The sequence below is a fragment of the Lissotriton helveticus genome, chromosome 9, assembly GCF_964261635.1.
Source record: "Lissotriton helveticus chromosome 9, aLisHel1.1, whole genome shotgun sequence".
NCBI lineage: Eukaryota > Metazoa > Chordata > Amphibia > Caudata > Salamandridae > Lissotriton > Lissotriton helveticus.
This window is the reverse complement of record NC_136070.1, coordinates 1,260,091,139-1,260,108,420: the sequence shown is the minus strand read 5'-3', so window position 1 is coordinate 1,260,108,420 and position 17,282 is coordinate 1,260,091,139. Positions and strand designations below refer to the sequence as shown.

The 17,282-nt window shown below is 44.6% G+C and overlaps 1 protein-coding gene across 2 annotated transcripts in view; it reads right to left on the bottom strand.

Moving 5' to 3' along the window:
• Window positions 1-17,282, bottom strand: part of WDR6 (WD repeat domain 6) — a 62,690-nt gene that overhangs the window by 22,636 nt on the left and 22,772 nt on the right. For both annotated transcript variants that reach the window (XM_078662438.1, XM_078662439.1), the window contains exon 3: window positions 13,796-13,900. In XM_078662438.1, the coding sequence (XP_078518564.1) occupies window positions 13,796-13,900 (105 nt within the window). The remainder of the gene's footprint in view (window positions 1-13,795; window positions 13,901-17,282) is intronic.

The window sequence follows — 17,282 nt, the reverse complement described above, 5'->3', positions numbered from 1 at the left end:
AGGGTATCCCTGATTCAGAAACTGACACTGTGCCTCGTTTTCTGCCTTTAGCGATGCACGTTTAATTGGGACGAGTTCGGAGCGTGAAAGCGACGATCTTCTGCAAGAAGCTGTGCCACCGTCAGTTCGACTGGACACTACTGAGCCTGAACTTTTGTTTCGTGATCAGACATTGCCTGATAAAGGCCGTTATAATTTGCGACCAAGAGTCATGGGACTAATAAAGTAAAAATTCTTTTTTTGAAATTCAGCTCTCCCATCTGAGAAACTGTTTTGACCGATTTTTGTTTTTCGAACCGCCATCCGGGTTCAGCTGTAAGGTCGCGGTGTAAAGACTTGGGAGTGCAAGCCGAAGACACAAGGTCGAGGTTCTGGTTGGTCCTAGGGCGTTCCCTGGACTGACAGACGCATTCCTTAGCACGGAAGAACCAACCGCCGCGAACAGCACGGATAGAGGATGGAGTTTTTTGAGATGGAGAGACCTGTTGAAGAAATGAGTTTTAAGAGCAAAATGTGTCGAATTATGAGTAGAAAGTGTTTCCTAATATTATGTCTTTTTATGTTACTTAGCTTGATGATGTTTTTGATGGGATATATTATATTCTCTTTTCAAGTGACGTTTGCATCCACTACACAACCCATACCTTCTTCTACTGTTTCTTCGCATTCTTTTCATCCTCTGCCTGAACATGAATCCATTAGAAGATTGGAATTTGTTAACAACTCTTTTGTTCAGCTTCTGCACCAACACCAGCTAGTAGTGAACACGACTAACTGTTGGGTGTGTGGTCTTATGCCTCATACTACTGATAAAGGTATTCCTTACCTGGTCCTGACATTCAGCTATAATGGTTCTGTGTAGGCATACAGAACGATGTTCAATTTATGCTCGTGAAGTCTACCCCCTACGTTCTGTGAAGGACAATCCAAAGAGTAGTGCTCTAGTCAAGGTATAGTCGACATAATTAGAGGAGTTAGTTCCTATGAGACGATCCCGAGAGATGAGACATAGTATATATTGGATGGGAACGTGACTGGATATGGAGTTAGTCTGAGTGAGAACCAGCGAGCGAAAAGATCCTCTCCGATTTGGATCATACCCCATCAGGGTCATCTTTGTCTGCAAGGTAATGGCAAGAATCCGAGAGCTCAGTTAGGGAAGAGTATCTGCACTGAGACGTATGTTTTTTCGTCCCAGACTTCCCCATCATTTCTAGCAGCTAAGGGTACCTATTTTGTCTGTTATGATAGAGCGTACACATGGTTGCCCCCTGATTTCTCGGGCACATGTTTTGTCTCATTCCTGTTGCCTCCTACTTATACAGCTGCGGCAGATTACCACAAGACTAGAGTTGTTAGAGGTGTCTTCAGTAAGGAAGATACTGCAGGACAAGAATTAGGAGATTTCTTGAAGGGATTTCTGCCGTTTTGGGGACCTATGGTTAACAGCAGGAACATACGGCAATTGACGAGAGTGGTTGAGTCCACCGTAGTTGAAACTGCTGGTGCCCTTAGTAACTTGACTGCTGAGCTCCAGTCGGATCGTCTTATGACTCTCCAGAACAGAGTCGCGTTAGATGTCATACTGCAGATAGAGGAGGGGTATGTGAACTGATTCAATCGAGCTGCTGCGTTTTCATTCCAGACAATGCTCCGACAGTGTACCAGGCCATTTCCAAGCTGCACAGGATCTCAGAGTCTATACTCGTGGACGAAGGAGATTGGTCGTTAATGGGATGGTTTTGGGATTTCTTATCCACCTGGGGATGGAAGATTCTGATGATCATTGGGATAGTCTTAGCCATTCTTTTCCTGCTCTGTCTTTGTGTACAGTGTGCTCCGGCTATATGTGGCCTTTGTGCTACCTCGTGTGCAAGGAGACCTGTATCAAGAGACGTACTAAGTAATAGGATGATGCTACAGCAACATCTTGATGATCTGATGAATATAGACCTGAATTCAGACTGACGTGAATTTAGGTGATTGCCTATGTAAGGGCAAAAGGAGGGTCTGAGGTTCCGTGATTCTGAACCCGTTCCATAAAAGTCGTCGTATTGTGACGATTTTGGTAACAGCGGACCGAAAATGACGAGTGTGATATCTACGAGTGTTTTCGTCATGTTCGAGTGATGGATTCACTATGAAATAAGAGATTTTGTTCTGAACCCTCGATTTCCATTTTGTGTATGGCAGCCATTTTGTGGTTGCCCTCACATAGGCCGATGACTACGACCGAATGAATCCTTGGGACACGTACACCTTTAGCTGACTTCTGTGTGACCTGAGCAAGCTGATTCCATTGCCCGAAGCTAAACTTGTCAGGCCAGTTCCTTGTTCGGCAGCTGGTCAAGATAGAGATCAAAGATCAGGACATTGCTGAGTTTATGGTACATGCACACACCCTGCTATCTTGCTTCTCATCTGTTTCTGTTCCTTCCTTTATGGCCTATTGATGGTTTGGGTTGAGGTCTTTTATTATGGGTCCGTCCGGCCTGTTCGAGCAAGAATGTTGGGCTTTCCCGTGTAATTGATGGTGGGCTGGATAACTGAAATGTGGGTTTGTCATCATGCAATGCTGTTCGAGCAAGAATGTTGGGCTTTCCCGTGTAATTGATGGTGGGCTGGACAACTGAAATGTGGGTTTGTCATCATGCAATGCTTTTGTCGTGTATACATGGGATTGGTCAACTGCTAGCCAGGAATGTTTGCCGGAAGCGTAATTTTTTGCATAAAAGACGATGTCTCGCAATACGAAATTGTGCAGTCTCTGGCGAACCACCCGTGTCGTGCTTCGTAGATTTCTGTTCCTGGTTGCAGCCAATAAATTTTGATCTTTGACGTCACCAAGAAGTATCCCGTGTCTCTGTATGCCAAGACAGGAGAACTCGAAGACATCGGGCGTTTCCCCTGGCGCCGCTGGGTTAAAAAATACCCGGTTCTTCAGTTGGCGCCCAACGTGGGGCGACTTCAGCGGTACCGGTCCAAGCCTGAAGATCGTGAGGAGCTTCGTGTGAAAATTCTGGAGGAAGGCCTACTACTTCATCGACCCCTGTATGTCGTCGTGGTCCGAAAGTCTTTGCTGCGAGGTTCCCCGCTTTCCGACGGCTACGAAGGACTGCTGCCCTGACTGTCGCCCTGTCTTGGAGCCTTTGATGATTTGTAGAGCGAGACAATAGACGGGTCTTCTGGCGACGTCATCGATACCTCAGTTAAGTATGAGTGGAGCGTCTCCCAGCCCTTAGTTTTTGGGTATCCCTTGGGCTCTTTGATTTGGAACTTGCAAGCGCCAAAGCCGAGGGACTTGTGTATTCACGAGACTATCGTATTCGATACTCCCTTGAAGTTTGAAGCTAGACTAGTGAGCGAAGATGCCTGGTCTTAACAGACTTGGAAAGATATTTTTTTGCGGTTGTAATAGGGATTCCCGATTGGAGGACTCGTGTCCGGTCCTTCCGATTGGAACTCTAACCTAGGAGCTCTATGTGAAACATGGCGTGGGCCCCATCACGTATAATGAAGTGTGGATTCGCTACACTAGAAAGGATGGTGTCCTGAAGTGGCCCCAATATGGTAGTTATGACACGGAAATTTTAGACAATCTAGAGGTTACACTTTTTAAGAAGAAAGCCCGGCCGGCGATGTTTGACTCTTTCCGCCTATGGCGAAAGGAAGCCAAACAGAAAGAAATTAAATTAGCGAAGAGAAATAAAAGAGAAAAGGGCATCTCGATAATGCAAGCTGCTATACAGTTTAAAGATAATGAAGAAGAACAAGCGAGAGAGCAGTTGCACAGGCAACATAAAATGGCGTTTGATGAATGTTATCCAGCTTTGCCGCCTCTTCAGCAAGACGCGACGAAGGACCTTGTGAAAGATCCTTTGATGTCACATTTGTTGACTTCACCACCCCCTTATGCGCAGAGTGCTACAGCACCTCCGCAACCTCCCGTTGCTTTGCCTCCTGTTATTGCACAGCCGCCAGCTCCTCTTCAGTTGGCTCCTATTCCTCTGGTGCAGTCTTCTGAAGGGCCGCCGACTTTGCTACTTGCTCCGTCTCCAATTCAAACGACTTTTTCTCCTGTTCTTGCTGCCTCCTCTGCTACTGCTCCTACATCAGCCTCCTCTCAGTCCGCTTTGTCTCCTGTCCTGTCAACTTCTACTTCTGTTCGACAGAGAATGACGGATACTGTTACTAGTCTTTTGTCTCCTTTCTTTGGGTCATCGAGTACGACCCCTGTTTCAGAGCGTAAACAGTTGCGTAGCCAAATACCTGGTCTCGAAGAACGGACCGTATTGGATCATTTAGCGCGTAAATGGGTTACTGATCCTTTAAGATATTATTTAGAGTCTGTTATGGATGTCTTCCGTCAATGGGAAGCACCGAAGCAGAGATATGTTTTTGACAGGATGTATACGTTCCTTCGTGAAGAATGGGAAGATGGTGATCTGGGACAGACTCCGTCAGAGTTATTCCGTGTACAGTCCGAGTTTGCGAAAGGTACGATTGTGGGTCTCGACGTTGAAAGGGCGGTAGCGACACTGCTTTCGTTTAGGAGCGAGTCTCCTCCTCAGTCGTTGTTCGAGCCTGATCCTTCTGTTAGAAGGAAAGTGTGACAATATCCGATGAGAGAGGTTCCTCCGGTGTGGAAAGAGGCCGTTCAGGCCAATGTTAATGCTGGTATTGTAGCTGCGCCGGCTCATTTTCAGCGTGTTTGGGTACATGTTCCATGGAAGCGAGCTGAAGTTTCGGCCCTTAAGCAGACTTTGCCTGACCCCCGTAAAAATCCTGCAGGGTATTATAAGGAATTATCACAGACTGCAGACTCATGTGTTATGAATTTGGCCGATATAGACATGTTGTTTGGAAATGTTGTACCACAACCTTTGTGGGGATTGATTCGTCATACGGACCATGCGCATGAGTTAGGTGATACATGGGTTAATATTGGTGCTGCGGATTGTCAACAAGTTGGTGGTGCTAAACTTGAGCCTTTAGTTGCAGAACTTCCTGGTAAGATCATTGCTTACATGAAGACTTTAATGCCTGCTATGCGAGTAAATTGGGACATATTGTCTACGTGTACGCAGAAGAAAGATGAAAGTGTGTCCGATTTCTTCACTAGGTTTGAAGAGACGTTCATTGACCATAGTGGTCAAGATATGAGTACTGAAGGTGGTCAACGGTTGTTTGTTGATAAGTTTGTGCATAATTTGCTTCCCGAGTTGTGTACTAAGTTAAAGGATTCAGAGAGTTCTTGAGCTGTTTCCTCGTCGGCACAGATATTGGCTACTGCACAGTACTATGAAAATAGAGATAAGGATGAGAAGGATAGAGCAGACAAGAAGACTAAAGATTTGAAGACGAAGGTTCTTTTGCAGCAAGCGTATCCGCCTCGTAATAACCAATGTGATTATCAGCAACCTCAGCAGTTTCAGAGAAACTTGCAAAGGTTCGAGCCTTCTCAACAGCGTTTTCCTGTAGGCCCTAATCAGTGTGCATATTGTAAAGAAGCGGGTCATTTTAAAAATAGTTGCCCAGTTTTGTTACAACGCGCGAATGGTGTTTCTGGTGTGAGAGGTCGGGGTGTTCAGCAAGCTTCTAGAGGTAGGGGACGTGGTGTGTTCCCCCAAAATGCGCGTTCCTTTCCTCCACAAAATTCAATGGATTGTTTTGATCAGCAGAATAATGCGTCTGGTAGGACGACTCAGTACTATGCTGACGACTACTACGTCGAAGGTGAGAATATGGATGATACTGATTGCTAGGAGAGCCATGGACAAAGATAGGGAGTTGTTTCAGTTCCCGTAGATCAGAGTGGACCTTATGTTGAAGTGATTACATCAGGTGTGTCAGAGCCTTTTCTGTTGGATACTGGTGCTGCGAAGAGTTCTATTATACACTCTAAACTCCCTGGCGCACCTTTGTCTGGCTTAACAAATGTTTCAGTAGGTTTTTCTGGCGCCCCAGTTAGAAACCCGATTTCTGGTCCTTTGTCTCTTTCTGTTGGACCTTGTGAATTTGAAACACCCCTTATTTTGACGACGGGTTGTGGTGAGAATTTGCTGGGATTGGATTTGTTGAAAAGATTGTATGTGACAATACAGTGTTCTCCCTCGGGAGTACAACTTACACTGGGTAAGAGAGTGATCTCTCCGATGTATTTGTTGAAGGATCGACTTCCGGCAGAATTGTCTTCTCTTCCTGATACTATTTGGGCTACTGGTCCTAATGATGTGGGTCTTTTGGAAATACCGCCATATGTTGTGACGCTGAAAGCGAACGTTAGAATGCCACGTATTACCCAATACAGGATTTCTAGCGATGGTGAAAGAGCGCTTTTAGCAATAATTTATGATTTAATTGAGAAAGATGTGATTGAAGAAACGAGAGGTAATATGTGTAACAGTACGGTTTTGCCTGTCTTGAAGCGCACTGACTCTTCTCAGCCACCTGTTTACAGGTTTGTAATAGATCTAAGAGAAGTTAACAAAATTGTCGTGCCACAGTTCCCAGTTGTCTCAGACATTACTGCCTTACTGACTATGATTCCGGCTTCAGCTGCCTGGTTTTCAGTCATAGACTTGAAAAATGCTTTCTTCAGTATTCCAATTGCTGAGGAGAGTAGAGATATTTTTGGCTTCTCTTTAGGAGGCCGAAGCTTCCGGTTTAAACGCGCTCCCCAAGGCTATTGTGAAAGTCCTTCCATTTATAGCCAGGCTTTGAAAACTCAGCTTGACACTCTTGCGATGCCTGCTCGTACTGCTCTTATTCAGTATGTTGACGATTTGTTAGTGGCTGCTGATGATGAGGGAACTTGTAAAGAAGCTACTCTTTCTTTGCTACGACATTTGTCTGACTTGCATCATAAAGTGTCACCTTCAAAGTTGCAGTATTGTCGACAAGAAGTGACCTACTTAGGTCATCTCTTATCGAAGGAGGGAAGAAGATTGACCCCAGAACGAATTCAAGCGATTGCGAGAATGAGTGTGCCAACTACACAGAGAGAAGTGCGTGCTTTCCTGGGTATTACGTCGTATTGTAGACAGTGGATTCCAAATTTTTCGCTTCTTGCGAAACCTCTGATAGCTCTTACTGTTAAGGATACACCAAATCCTATTCCTTGGACTGATGGATGCCAGAAGGGTTTTTCAGAATTGCGCGATGCGTTGTGTTCGGCTCCCGTGTTGGGTACCCCCGATTACAGTAAGCCTTTTACACTCTATGTCCACGAGAGAGAAGGATGCGCATTGTCAGTTTTGACACAGCAGTTCGGCGATAAGCAACGTCCATGTGCGTATTTCTCGTCGACTTTGGATCCGGTAGCTAGAGCATTGCCGAGTTGTTTGAGAACCACAGCGGCAGCAGCTGTTTCCATTCGACAGTCTGCTGGCTTGGTGATGGATAATACATTGATTGTGATGGTTCCACATGCAGTGGATACCTTGTTAAACAGGACCAAGACGCAGCACTTAACTAGTGCTCGATTGTCAGTTTATGAGCTGACACTCTTAGCGAGTTATGGGCACATAAAGAGATGCAATACGTTGAATCCAGCTACGTTGTTGCCGATTTCAGTAGAGACAGATGTTTCTGAACAGCATGATTGTTTTCTTAGGACAGAAGAGGAAACGAAAGGGAGAATAGACCTCAGGGACACTCCTCTTGTGAAGTGTGATGGTACCTTATGGGTGGATGGTTCGTGCTTCAAACTTCCGAATGGTGATACGACTGCGGCATATGCTGTTACGACTTTGCATACGATTGTCGAAGCTGCACGTATCCCACATAATTCAGCTCAAGCAGCAGAGTTGATTGCACTTACAAGAGCGTGTGTGTTGTCGAGAGGGAAGAGAGTGACTATATATACCGACAGCCAGTATGCGTTTGGTGTGGCTCATAGTTTTGGACGCTTGTGGAAGGAACGTGGGTTCCTTACGTCTCATGGAACGAAGATTCAGAATGGTCAGTTGGTGAATGAGCTTCTTGAGTCACTTACCTTGCCGTTGCAAGTTGCGATTGTGAAATGCAGTGCACATAAGAAGGTTACCGATGACGTTGGTCGCGGTAATGCGTTTGCGGATGAAGTTGCGAAAGATGTGGCGAGGGATGTGATGAGTCGAATGTATGTTGCAGGTCCGACGAGATGGGTTCCAGATGGAAGTATGTGTGAAGATACGATAGAAAGTGTGAAGTCTATTCAAGCTGAAGCTACAGAGAAAGAGTTGAGCATATGGAGAGAGAGTACGGGTAAATTGGATGCGAATGGTTGTTGGGTTGAGTTGTCAGAGCATCAGTGATGGTTGTTACCCGATGCGTACGTGCTTGCAGTGGTTACGATGGCGCATGGAATGGCTCATATCAGTGCGAAAGGGATGTGTAAGTTGTTGGCTCCAGTATGGCAAAATGCTGGAATTCCTAAGTGTGCAGAGAATGTGGTCAAGAATTGTATGGTTTGTCTGATGTACAATCCTGGTAAGGGAACTCCAACTCCAGCTGGTCATTTTGCGCCTCCGACGTATCCGTTTGAGGTTTTGCAATTAGATTTTATCCATATGGAGAGATGCAACAACTTGAAATATGTACTCGTGGTTGTTTGTGCCTTTTCGAGATGGGTAGAAGCATATCCCCTAAAAGATAATACTGCCTTTTCCACAGCTAAAGCCCTTGTTAAGGAGTTTTTCCCTAGGTGAATTTGTGGGTCAAGTGATGAAGAGAGTGTGTGATGGTTTAGGAATCCGACAAAAATTTCACGCTGCAAATCACCCCCAATCGGCTGGTCTAGTGGAGTGCTATAATGGCACTCTTAAATTAAAACTTGCCAAGATACAGGCGAGCTCTGGTCTTAAATGGCCTGATGCTTTACCCATAGCACTTTTGTCAACTAGGATGACTGTACATTCTCGAGTGGGACTTAGTCCGTACGAGATTGTTTTTGGTCGCCCGGCAAACATATGGGGGGTGCCGAGGCAGACGAAATTCAGCGAGATTGAACACCCTGTGTTGCTTGACTATCTGTATGATTTAACGGCTAAATTGTGTGTCTTACACCAACAGGTTCATGATACATTGCCTCAGGCTTCTGAAGATTCAGGACACGCCATCAATCCTGGCACCTGGGTCCTGGTGAAAAATTTCCAGCGGACAAAGAACGATCAGCCCCGCTGGACTGGTCCCTACTTGGTGCTTTTGTCTACGCGATCTGCAGTGCGAGTGCAAGGAAAGAAAAACTGGATCCACGGCGTACATTGTAAGAGGGCTCCTTTGCCTCTGCCGTACGACCGGTGGGTCCAGGAGGGTATCCCTGATTCAGAAACTGACACTGTGCCTCGTTTTCTGCCTTTAGCGATGCACGTTTAATTGGGACGAGTTCGGAGCGTGAAAGCGACGATCTTCTGCAAGAAGCTGTGCCACCGTCAGTTCGACTGGACACTACTGAGCCTGAACTTTTGTTTCGTGATCAGACATTGCCTGATAAAGGCCGTTATAATTTGCGACCAAGAGTCATGGGACTAATAAAGTAAAAATTCTTTTTTTGAAATTCAGCTCTCCCATCTGAGAAACTGTTTTGACCGATTTTTGTTTTTCGAACCGCCATCCGGGTTCAGCTGTAAGGTCGCGGTGTAAAGACTTGGGAGTGCAAGCCGAAGACACAAGGTCGAGGTTCTGGTTGGTCCTAGGGCGTTCCCTGGACTGACAGACGCATTCCTTAGCACGGAAGAACCAACCGCCGCGAACAGCACGGATAGAGGATGGAGTTTTTTGAGATGGAGAGACCTGTTGAAGAAATGAGTTTTAAGAGCAAAATGTGTCGAATTATGAGTAGAAAGTGTTTCCTAATATTATGTCTTTTTATGTTACTTAGCTTGATGATGTTTTTGATGGGATATATTATATTCTCTTTTCAAGTGACGTTTGCATCCACTACACAACCCATACCTTCTTCTACTGTTTCTTCGCATTCTTTTCATCCTCTGCCTGAACATGAATCCATTAGAAGATTGGAATTTGTTAACAACTCTTTTGTTCAGCTTCTGCACCAACACCAGCTAGTAGTGAACACGACTAACTGTTGGGTGTGTGGTCTTATGCCTCATACTACTGATAAAGGTATTCCTTACCTGGTCCTGACATTCAGCTATAATGGTTCTGTGTAGGCATACAGAACGATGTTCATTTATGCTCGTGAAGTCTACCCCCTACGTTCTGTGAAGGACAATCCAAAGAGTAGTGCTCTAGTCAAGGGTATAGTCGACATAATTAGAGGAGTTAGTTCCTATGAGACGATCCCGAGAGATGAGACACTAGTATATATTGGATGGAACGTGACTGGATATGGAGTTAGTCTGAGTGAGAACCAGCGAGCGAAAAGATCCTCTCCGATTTGGATCATACCCCATCAGGGTCATCTTTGTCTGCAAGGTAATGGCAAGAATCCGAGAGCTCAGTTAGGGAAGAGTATCTGCACTGAGACGTATGTTTTTTCGTCCCAGACTTCCCCATCATTTCTAGCAGCTAAGGGTACCTATTTTGTCTGTTATGATAGAGCGTACACATGGTTGCCCTCTGATTTCTCGGGCACATGTTTTGTCTCATTCCTGTTGCCTCCTACTTATACAGCTGCGGCAGATTACCACAAGACTAGAGTTGTTAGAGGTGTCTTCAGTAAGGAAGATACTGCAGGACAAGAATTAGGAGATTTCTTGAAGGGATTTCTGCCGTTTTGGGGACCTATGGTTAACAGCAGGAACATACGGCAATTGACGAGAGTGGTTGAGTCCACCGTAGTTGAAACTGCTGGTGCCCTTAGTAACTTGACTGCTGAGCTCCAGTCGGATCGTCTTATGACTCTCCAGAACAGAGTCGCGTTAGATGTCATACTTGCAGATAGAGGAGGGGTATGTGAACTGATTCAATCGAGCTGCTGCGTTTTCATTCCAGACAATGCTCCGACAGTGTACCAGGCCATTTCCAAGCTGCACAAGATCTCAGAGTCTATACTCGTTGACGAAGGAGATTGGTCGTTAATGGGATGGTTTTGGGGATTCTTATCCACCTGGGGATGGAAGATTCTGATGATCATTGGGATAGTCTTAGCCATTCTTTTCCTGCTCTGTCTTTGTGTACAGTGTGCTCCGGCTATATGTGGCCTTTGTGCTACCTCGTGTGCAAGGAGACCTGTATCAAGAGACGTACTAAGTAATAGGATGATGCTACAGCAACATCTTGATGATCTGATGAATATAGACCTGGATTCAGACTGACGTGAATTTAGGTGATTGCCTATGTAAGGGCAAAAGGAGGGTCTGAGGTTCCGTGATTCTGAACCCGTTCCATAAAAGTCGTCGTATTGTGACGATTTTGGTAACAGCGGACCGAAAATGACGAGTGTGATATCTACGAGTGTTTTCGTCATGTTCGAGTGATGGATTCACTATGAAATAAGAGATTTTGTTCTGAACCCTCGATTTCCATTTTGTGTATGGCAGCCATTTTGTGGTTGCCCTCACATAGGCCGATGACTACGACCGAATGAATCCTTGGGACACGTACACCTTTAGCTGACTTCTGTGTGATCTGAGCAAGCTGATTCCATTGCCCGAAGCTAAACTTGTCAGGCCAGTTCCTTGTTCGGCAGCTGGTCAAGATAGAGATCAAAGATCAGGACATTGCTGAGTTTATGGTACATGCACACACCCTGCTATCTTGCTTCTCATCTGTTTCTGTTCCTTCCTTTATGGCCTATTGATGGTTTGGGTTGAGGTCTTTTATTATGGGTCCGTCCGGCCTGTTCGAGCAAGAATGTTGGGCTGGACAACTGAAATGTGGGTTTGTCATCATGCAATGCTTTTGTCGTGTATACATGGGATTGGCAACTGCTAGCCAGGAATGTTTGCCTGAAGCGTAATTTTTTGCATAAAAGACGATGTCTCGCAATACGAAATTGTGCAGTCTCTGGCGAACCACACGTGTCGTGCTTCGTAGATTTCTGTTCCTGGTTGCAGCCAATACATTTTGATCTTTGACGTCACCAAGAAGTATCCTGTGTCTCTGTATGCCAAGACAGGAGAACTCAAAGACATCGGGCGTTTCCCCTGGCGCCGCTGGGTTCTAAATACCCGGTTCTTCACTAGGTGATGCAATTTCCATTCATTTTCATTTGTGCACTGTACAGTTTTATTAGTAAAACTGTATGTCTGTGCAAATGTAATGGTGATTTCAATTGAATGTGCTGTCTGTAATGGCAGTGCACTACCATACCATGACTACTCCACCCTACGCCAATTCACTCTACTTTGCACCACTGCACTCTACTCTGCACCCCTCCACTTTACACCACTCCACGCCACTGCACTCTATGCCCCTCCACACAACGTCTATTTACTCTACCCTGTACCACCCTACTCTATGCAAATGCCCTCTTCACCACAGTGCTCTACTCCACTGTGCTCCACATCACTTTACTCTATGGCATTACACTCAATGCCAATCTACGCAACTGCACTCTGCCCTGCACCACTCCACTCAACTCTGAAACAATCTATTCCATGCCACTGTACTCTACGCCATTCTACTCCACACCGCTCCACTCTACGCTACTGCCCTCAACTCTGGACCAATGCCCTCTGCATCACTCAGCTCTATGCCACTCCACTCTGCACCACTTTAATCTACGCCACTGACCTCTGTGACGCAGCACTGTATGCCCCTGAATGCAATGCCCTTCACTATATACCACTATACTCTGCAACACTCTACACCAATGAATTCTACACCAGCCCACTCTACTCCATGCCACCCCAGTGTATACCACTCCACACTATGCCCTTCCAATACACGACACTCTCTGCCACTCCACTCTACTCCACTCTTTGCCATATCCCTCTGTGACACTCTGTGTGACTTTCCTCTACCCAAGTAACTCATGGCTAAATAGAATTGGCAAAGCCAAAAGCTCTTGCGTAGGTGAGACCTATTGGCTTTGCCAATGCTTGTTCAAAAAAGGATCAGATAAGAATGAAACTAATGAATGAGGTTTGTGTTTCCATCCATTCAGCTGCGTTTTGTGAAGTTTGGCTGGTTCTTCCATAGATGCTGCAGCAGTTCAGGAGTTCCTCGGCCTGATTGCAGCTGGAGATTGTATTGTGACTGATGTAGACTCTGACCATTAAGGCGCAAGTGGAGGAAGTTAAATTGAGTGAGGAGTATGATTATTGTCCATGAGTACATTTGTAGCGAATAAACTTGCTCAAAGACACACCAATTAATATTCCCTGTGTCACGTTGATCATAAAAAGTATTAATGGGAAACTGGTTAATGAACCAAAGAATGTGTCTGAAGAAATAATGCTAAGTTGAAATACCTGTGACCTTCTCGATGACTATTCTCTGCCCTCGTCACTACAATAGTAGCTGTACCTCAACAGGTGAAGGCATCTACTCTGGTCAGAAAGCCATGCATTAGTTTAGGAGGTATGAATATGAAAGCAAGAGAAGTGGGGTCTTTGATGGAGTGGGTCAAGGCACCAATGGGATGAAGAGATGCAGGAATCCAGCCAATAACTGGTCAACGAAGAAGTGAAATAGGCCAGAGCAAAGAGACAGTCTCGCTCAGACATCAAACAGTATTGTATTCCTCATGATTAATTTAACATGATGAGTTAAAGAGCCAATGAATAAGTTCATGAAAATTTGAAGCGAATAAAAAAAAAAGAAGAAAAAAAACTTGAAACGATTCAGATGGTGGAGACTCTTCCAGAAATAGCTGATGCAATCTGATGGATTAGTTAATTCTTACCTTACAGAGCCGTCACTGCAGGCCGCAGCCAGAAACATGCATGGAACGGAGGGCAGCGAACCCACACCATGCTCCCCTCCATCCACCACCGCAAGGGACATGTACCTTGGAAAAAACACAAAAGGCAACATCCACACTCAATATATTTTTCAGCAAGGTACGTTACCTGAATGTAACACCACTTTTCCTCACGTTAAATCGCTGGATCTTTAAAAAGAATTGCACTTACATGCGCCATCTGAAGAGTCACAATTTACCTGTTATTATTTACAGCCCCTTATAGAAGAATTCAAAATTAAAGACAGCAGAGAAACAATCTGTGTGTGGTGGATGTGTGAGTGCATGTGTGACTGACTGAGTGGGTGTGTGAGTGCATGTGTGACTGACTGAGTGGGTGTGTGAGTGGCTGTGTGACTGACTGAGTGGGTGTGTGAGTGCATGTGTGACTGACTGAGTGGGTGTGTGAGTAGGTGCTTGGGTTTGTGGGTCTGCGAGTGGGTGTGTGAGTGGCTGTATGAGAGGGTGTGTAAGTGGTTATGTGGGTGTGGTTGCATGGGTGTGTGAGTGGTTGTGTGAGTAGGTGTGTGGGCCTGTGAGTGGGTGTGTTTTTATTTTTTTACTGGGGTCTGGATCAGTGGACCCACCCAAATCTGTGAGATCTGGGTGGTCCCTCACAGACTCCTCCCTCAGTCCCATGGTGTCAGGGTACCTCTATCCTGGCCCCTTCTAATACTTTAACTTTTTATTTTACCCACTGGGAGCCGAGTCCCAATGAACAAAATGGTGTCCGCAACTTTCCTCTCAGGTTGCGGCCAGCCAATCACAGCACTGCTGTTGGCGCGTGGATCTGCGAATCCAAACAGATCCGCATCTCTAGGAATACATATATCTTTTTTACTTTAATAACTCCGAAACTACTGAACAAATTTACATCAAATTACAGAAAGCACGCTTTGCGGACCAAGATCTAGCTTCACAAATCTGGGCGGGTTAACGGATCCATGCGCCAACAGCAATGCCATGATTGGCTGGCCGCAACCTGAGAACAATGTTGCAGCCGACATTATGTTAATTGAGACTAGTGTAGGGGTCTGTGATGGTCATCCCATAGGCAAGAAATTGTCCCCAAAATATTTTGGGAGCATGCGAGGGTCTGTGGATCCACCGCGGTGCTCAGCACGACCCCCGGCGTGCTCCGTGTCGAATCTGTGGATCCAGACCCAATTTAAAAAAAAAAAAACACATACACCCACTCACCACAGATCCACCCACCTACTCACACACTCACACCCCCAGGCAGTGATACACTTATAGGAATTTCAAAAGCATATGTTTGTTTCGTATGTGTTGGGAACAGTTCTGCAGATTCATAAAATGAATTTAAAAAAAAGAAGAAAGACTTGGTGCATTGCATTTATAGAAAGACTACATAAGTTACCATACCTTAATTTTTTTGTTTTAAAATATATAAGAATGAATGTGTGAATAAAATGTATTTATAAACTTGTGAAAATGTATATTAGTAAATTGAAATTATGGGTCAAATTGTGGTACAATATATATTAAAAATAAACATTGAAATTCACTACAAAGCCAAAGGTTACGGGGACATTATAGTTAGGAAATAGCATCAAACATAGATATTAACTGAAAAAACCAAAGGTTTCGGGGACGTTATAGCTAGGAAACAGAATTTAAAAAACCTTCGAAATTCACTGGAAAAAAAACCCAAAGGCTACAGGAATGTTATAGTTAGGTTCAGATTTTACACACACAAAACAATACAAATTCAGAAGTTGTAGTTACCTTAGCTAACTATAGCTCACCCACCAAATGCGCTGCTTATGACCGGACTTATTATATCACTTGTGACATGGTGAGTGACATCACTGATGACATCATCCAGCAAAGTATACTACAATATACTTCATAAAAGTCATTTCAATTTTTTTTTATATAAGAGAGCTCACTGTAATCTTATCAACTATCACACTCACTTATCACCCAGGAGAGAGTTCTAAGCGGATGGTCCTTTATCTTCTAAACCATTACTCTAAACACTAATGACCAAAGTAAGATGTCCAACCGTACAGGCTATTTTATCGCAAACCACAATAACACCGTTCGGCAACCTGGAAAGAGCTGTAGTGCAGACGTCAGTTTTACGCAAACCACAACAACACACACCCAGCCGAGATGTCTTAGCGGACAGGCCACTGTGTCACAGACCACTAGTAAAATTATTCTTCATCCTGGAGAAAGGTGTCAGCAGAGAGGTCAGTCTGTTGCAAGCCACTACTACACCCAAGAGAGAGGTCTTAGGGAAAAGATGAAGTTATTGCAAACTACTACTACAGTCGTTCATCACAAAGGAGAGAAGTCCAAGCAAAGTGGTAAGTATGTCATAAAACACAACTATACTCAGCCATCACTGTGGAGTGAAGTCTCAAAGATCAGCTTAGACTGTCGTAAAGCACAACCATACACATACATCAGCATGTGTCTGCGTAAAGGCTAGTTTACTCGTAAGTGTACACCCGCTTTAAAAACAGGATTATAGTTCAGATGATATATGTTAGAAACACTAACACTCATTAGTAGGACAGAAAGAATAATAATTTAACTGATGCAGTAGCTCAGTATATATCTTTCAGTATCGGAAACGTTCAGGAAACACTCACGCTCACTGGATGATGTCATCAGTGATGTCATTTGAGATGTGATCAGTGATGTCACAGACCATGTTAACAGTGATGGAATATGTGAGGTCCGTGGCAGTGCATTGCATGGGGCATAAGTTATAGTTAACTCGGGTAATTATAACTGCTGAATATATATATACACATGCTTATATAAAATATATATGCATATTAAATATTATCAGTTTAAGTAACACTTGCCTCTATTTTTCAAATCAGTACAATAGTTGAAAAAACATTTTTGCATGGAAAAAGTTTGTATGCTTTATGCCTCATTAAATCTTGAAATATAAATAAAAATGGCAGTGCTCCATTATAGCTACAAATGCCCATAATTATTTAGATGCATTATTCATTGTCTTTTTCTACAAATATGTTAGACACATAGAACCTCACATATATGTGTGGGGCTCGGAATACCAGAGGGGGGCAGAGAGCCCCAGGCGGTAACGAGAGCCCTCACTGGACAGCTAGCATAGACGTATAGCAGGCTAAATGCTCTCAATAACGCAGCTATAATTTGGCATTGGTTGCAGACACAGCAGATGGTTTCTCCGGGTGGATTGGAGTCCAGGAGCAGCTTCTCAAGGGTTATCTTATGCAAAAAGAACAATTGATTGACAGAATGCAGAACAATGGCATACATTCACCCCAGTACAGATATCTGGGCACCATGCCATTCCAGTTTGGACCCAGCCATATGCAAATCAGCCCTGACTCTGCACCCAATGGGAACAGTCCAGCCCGAACTGCCAGGCCAGGTCCTCCCTGGACTGGAAACAAGCATC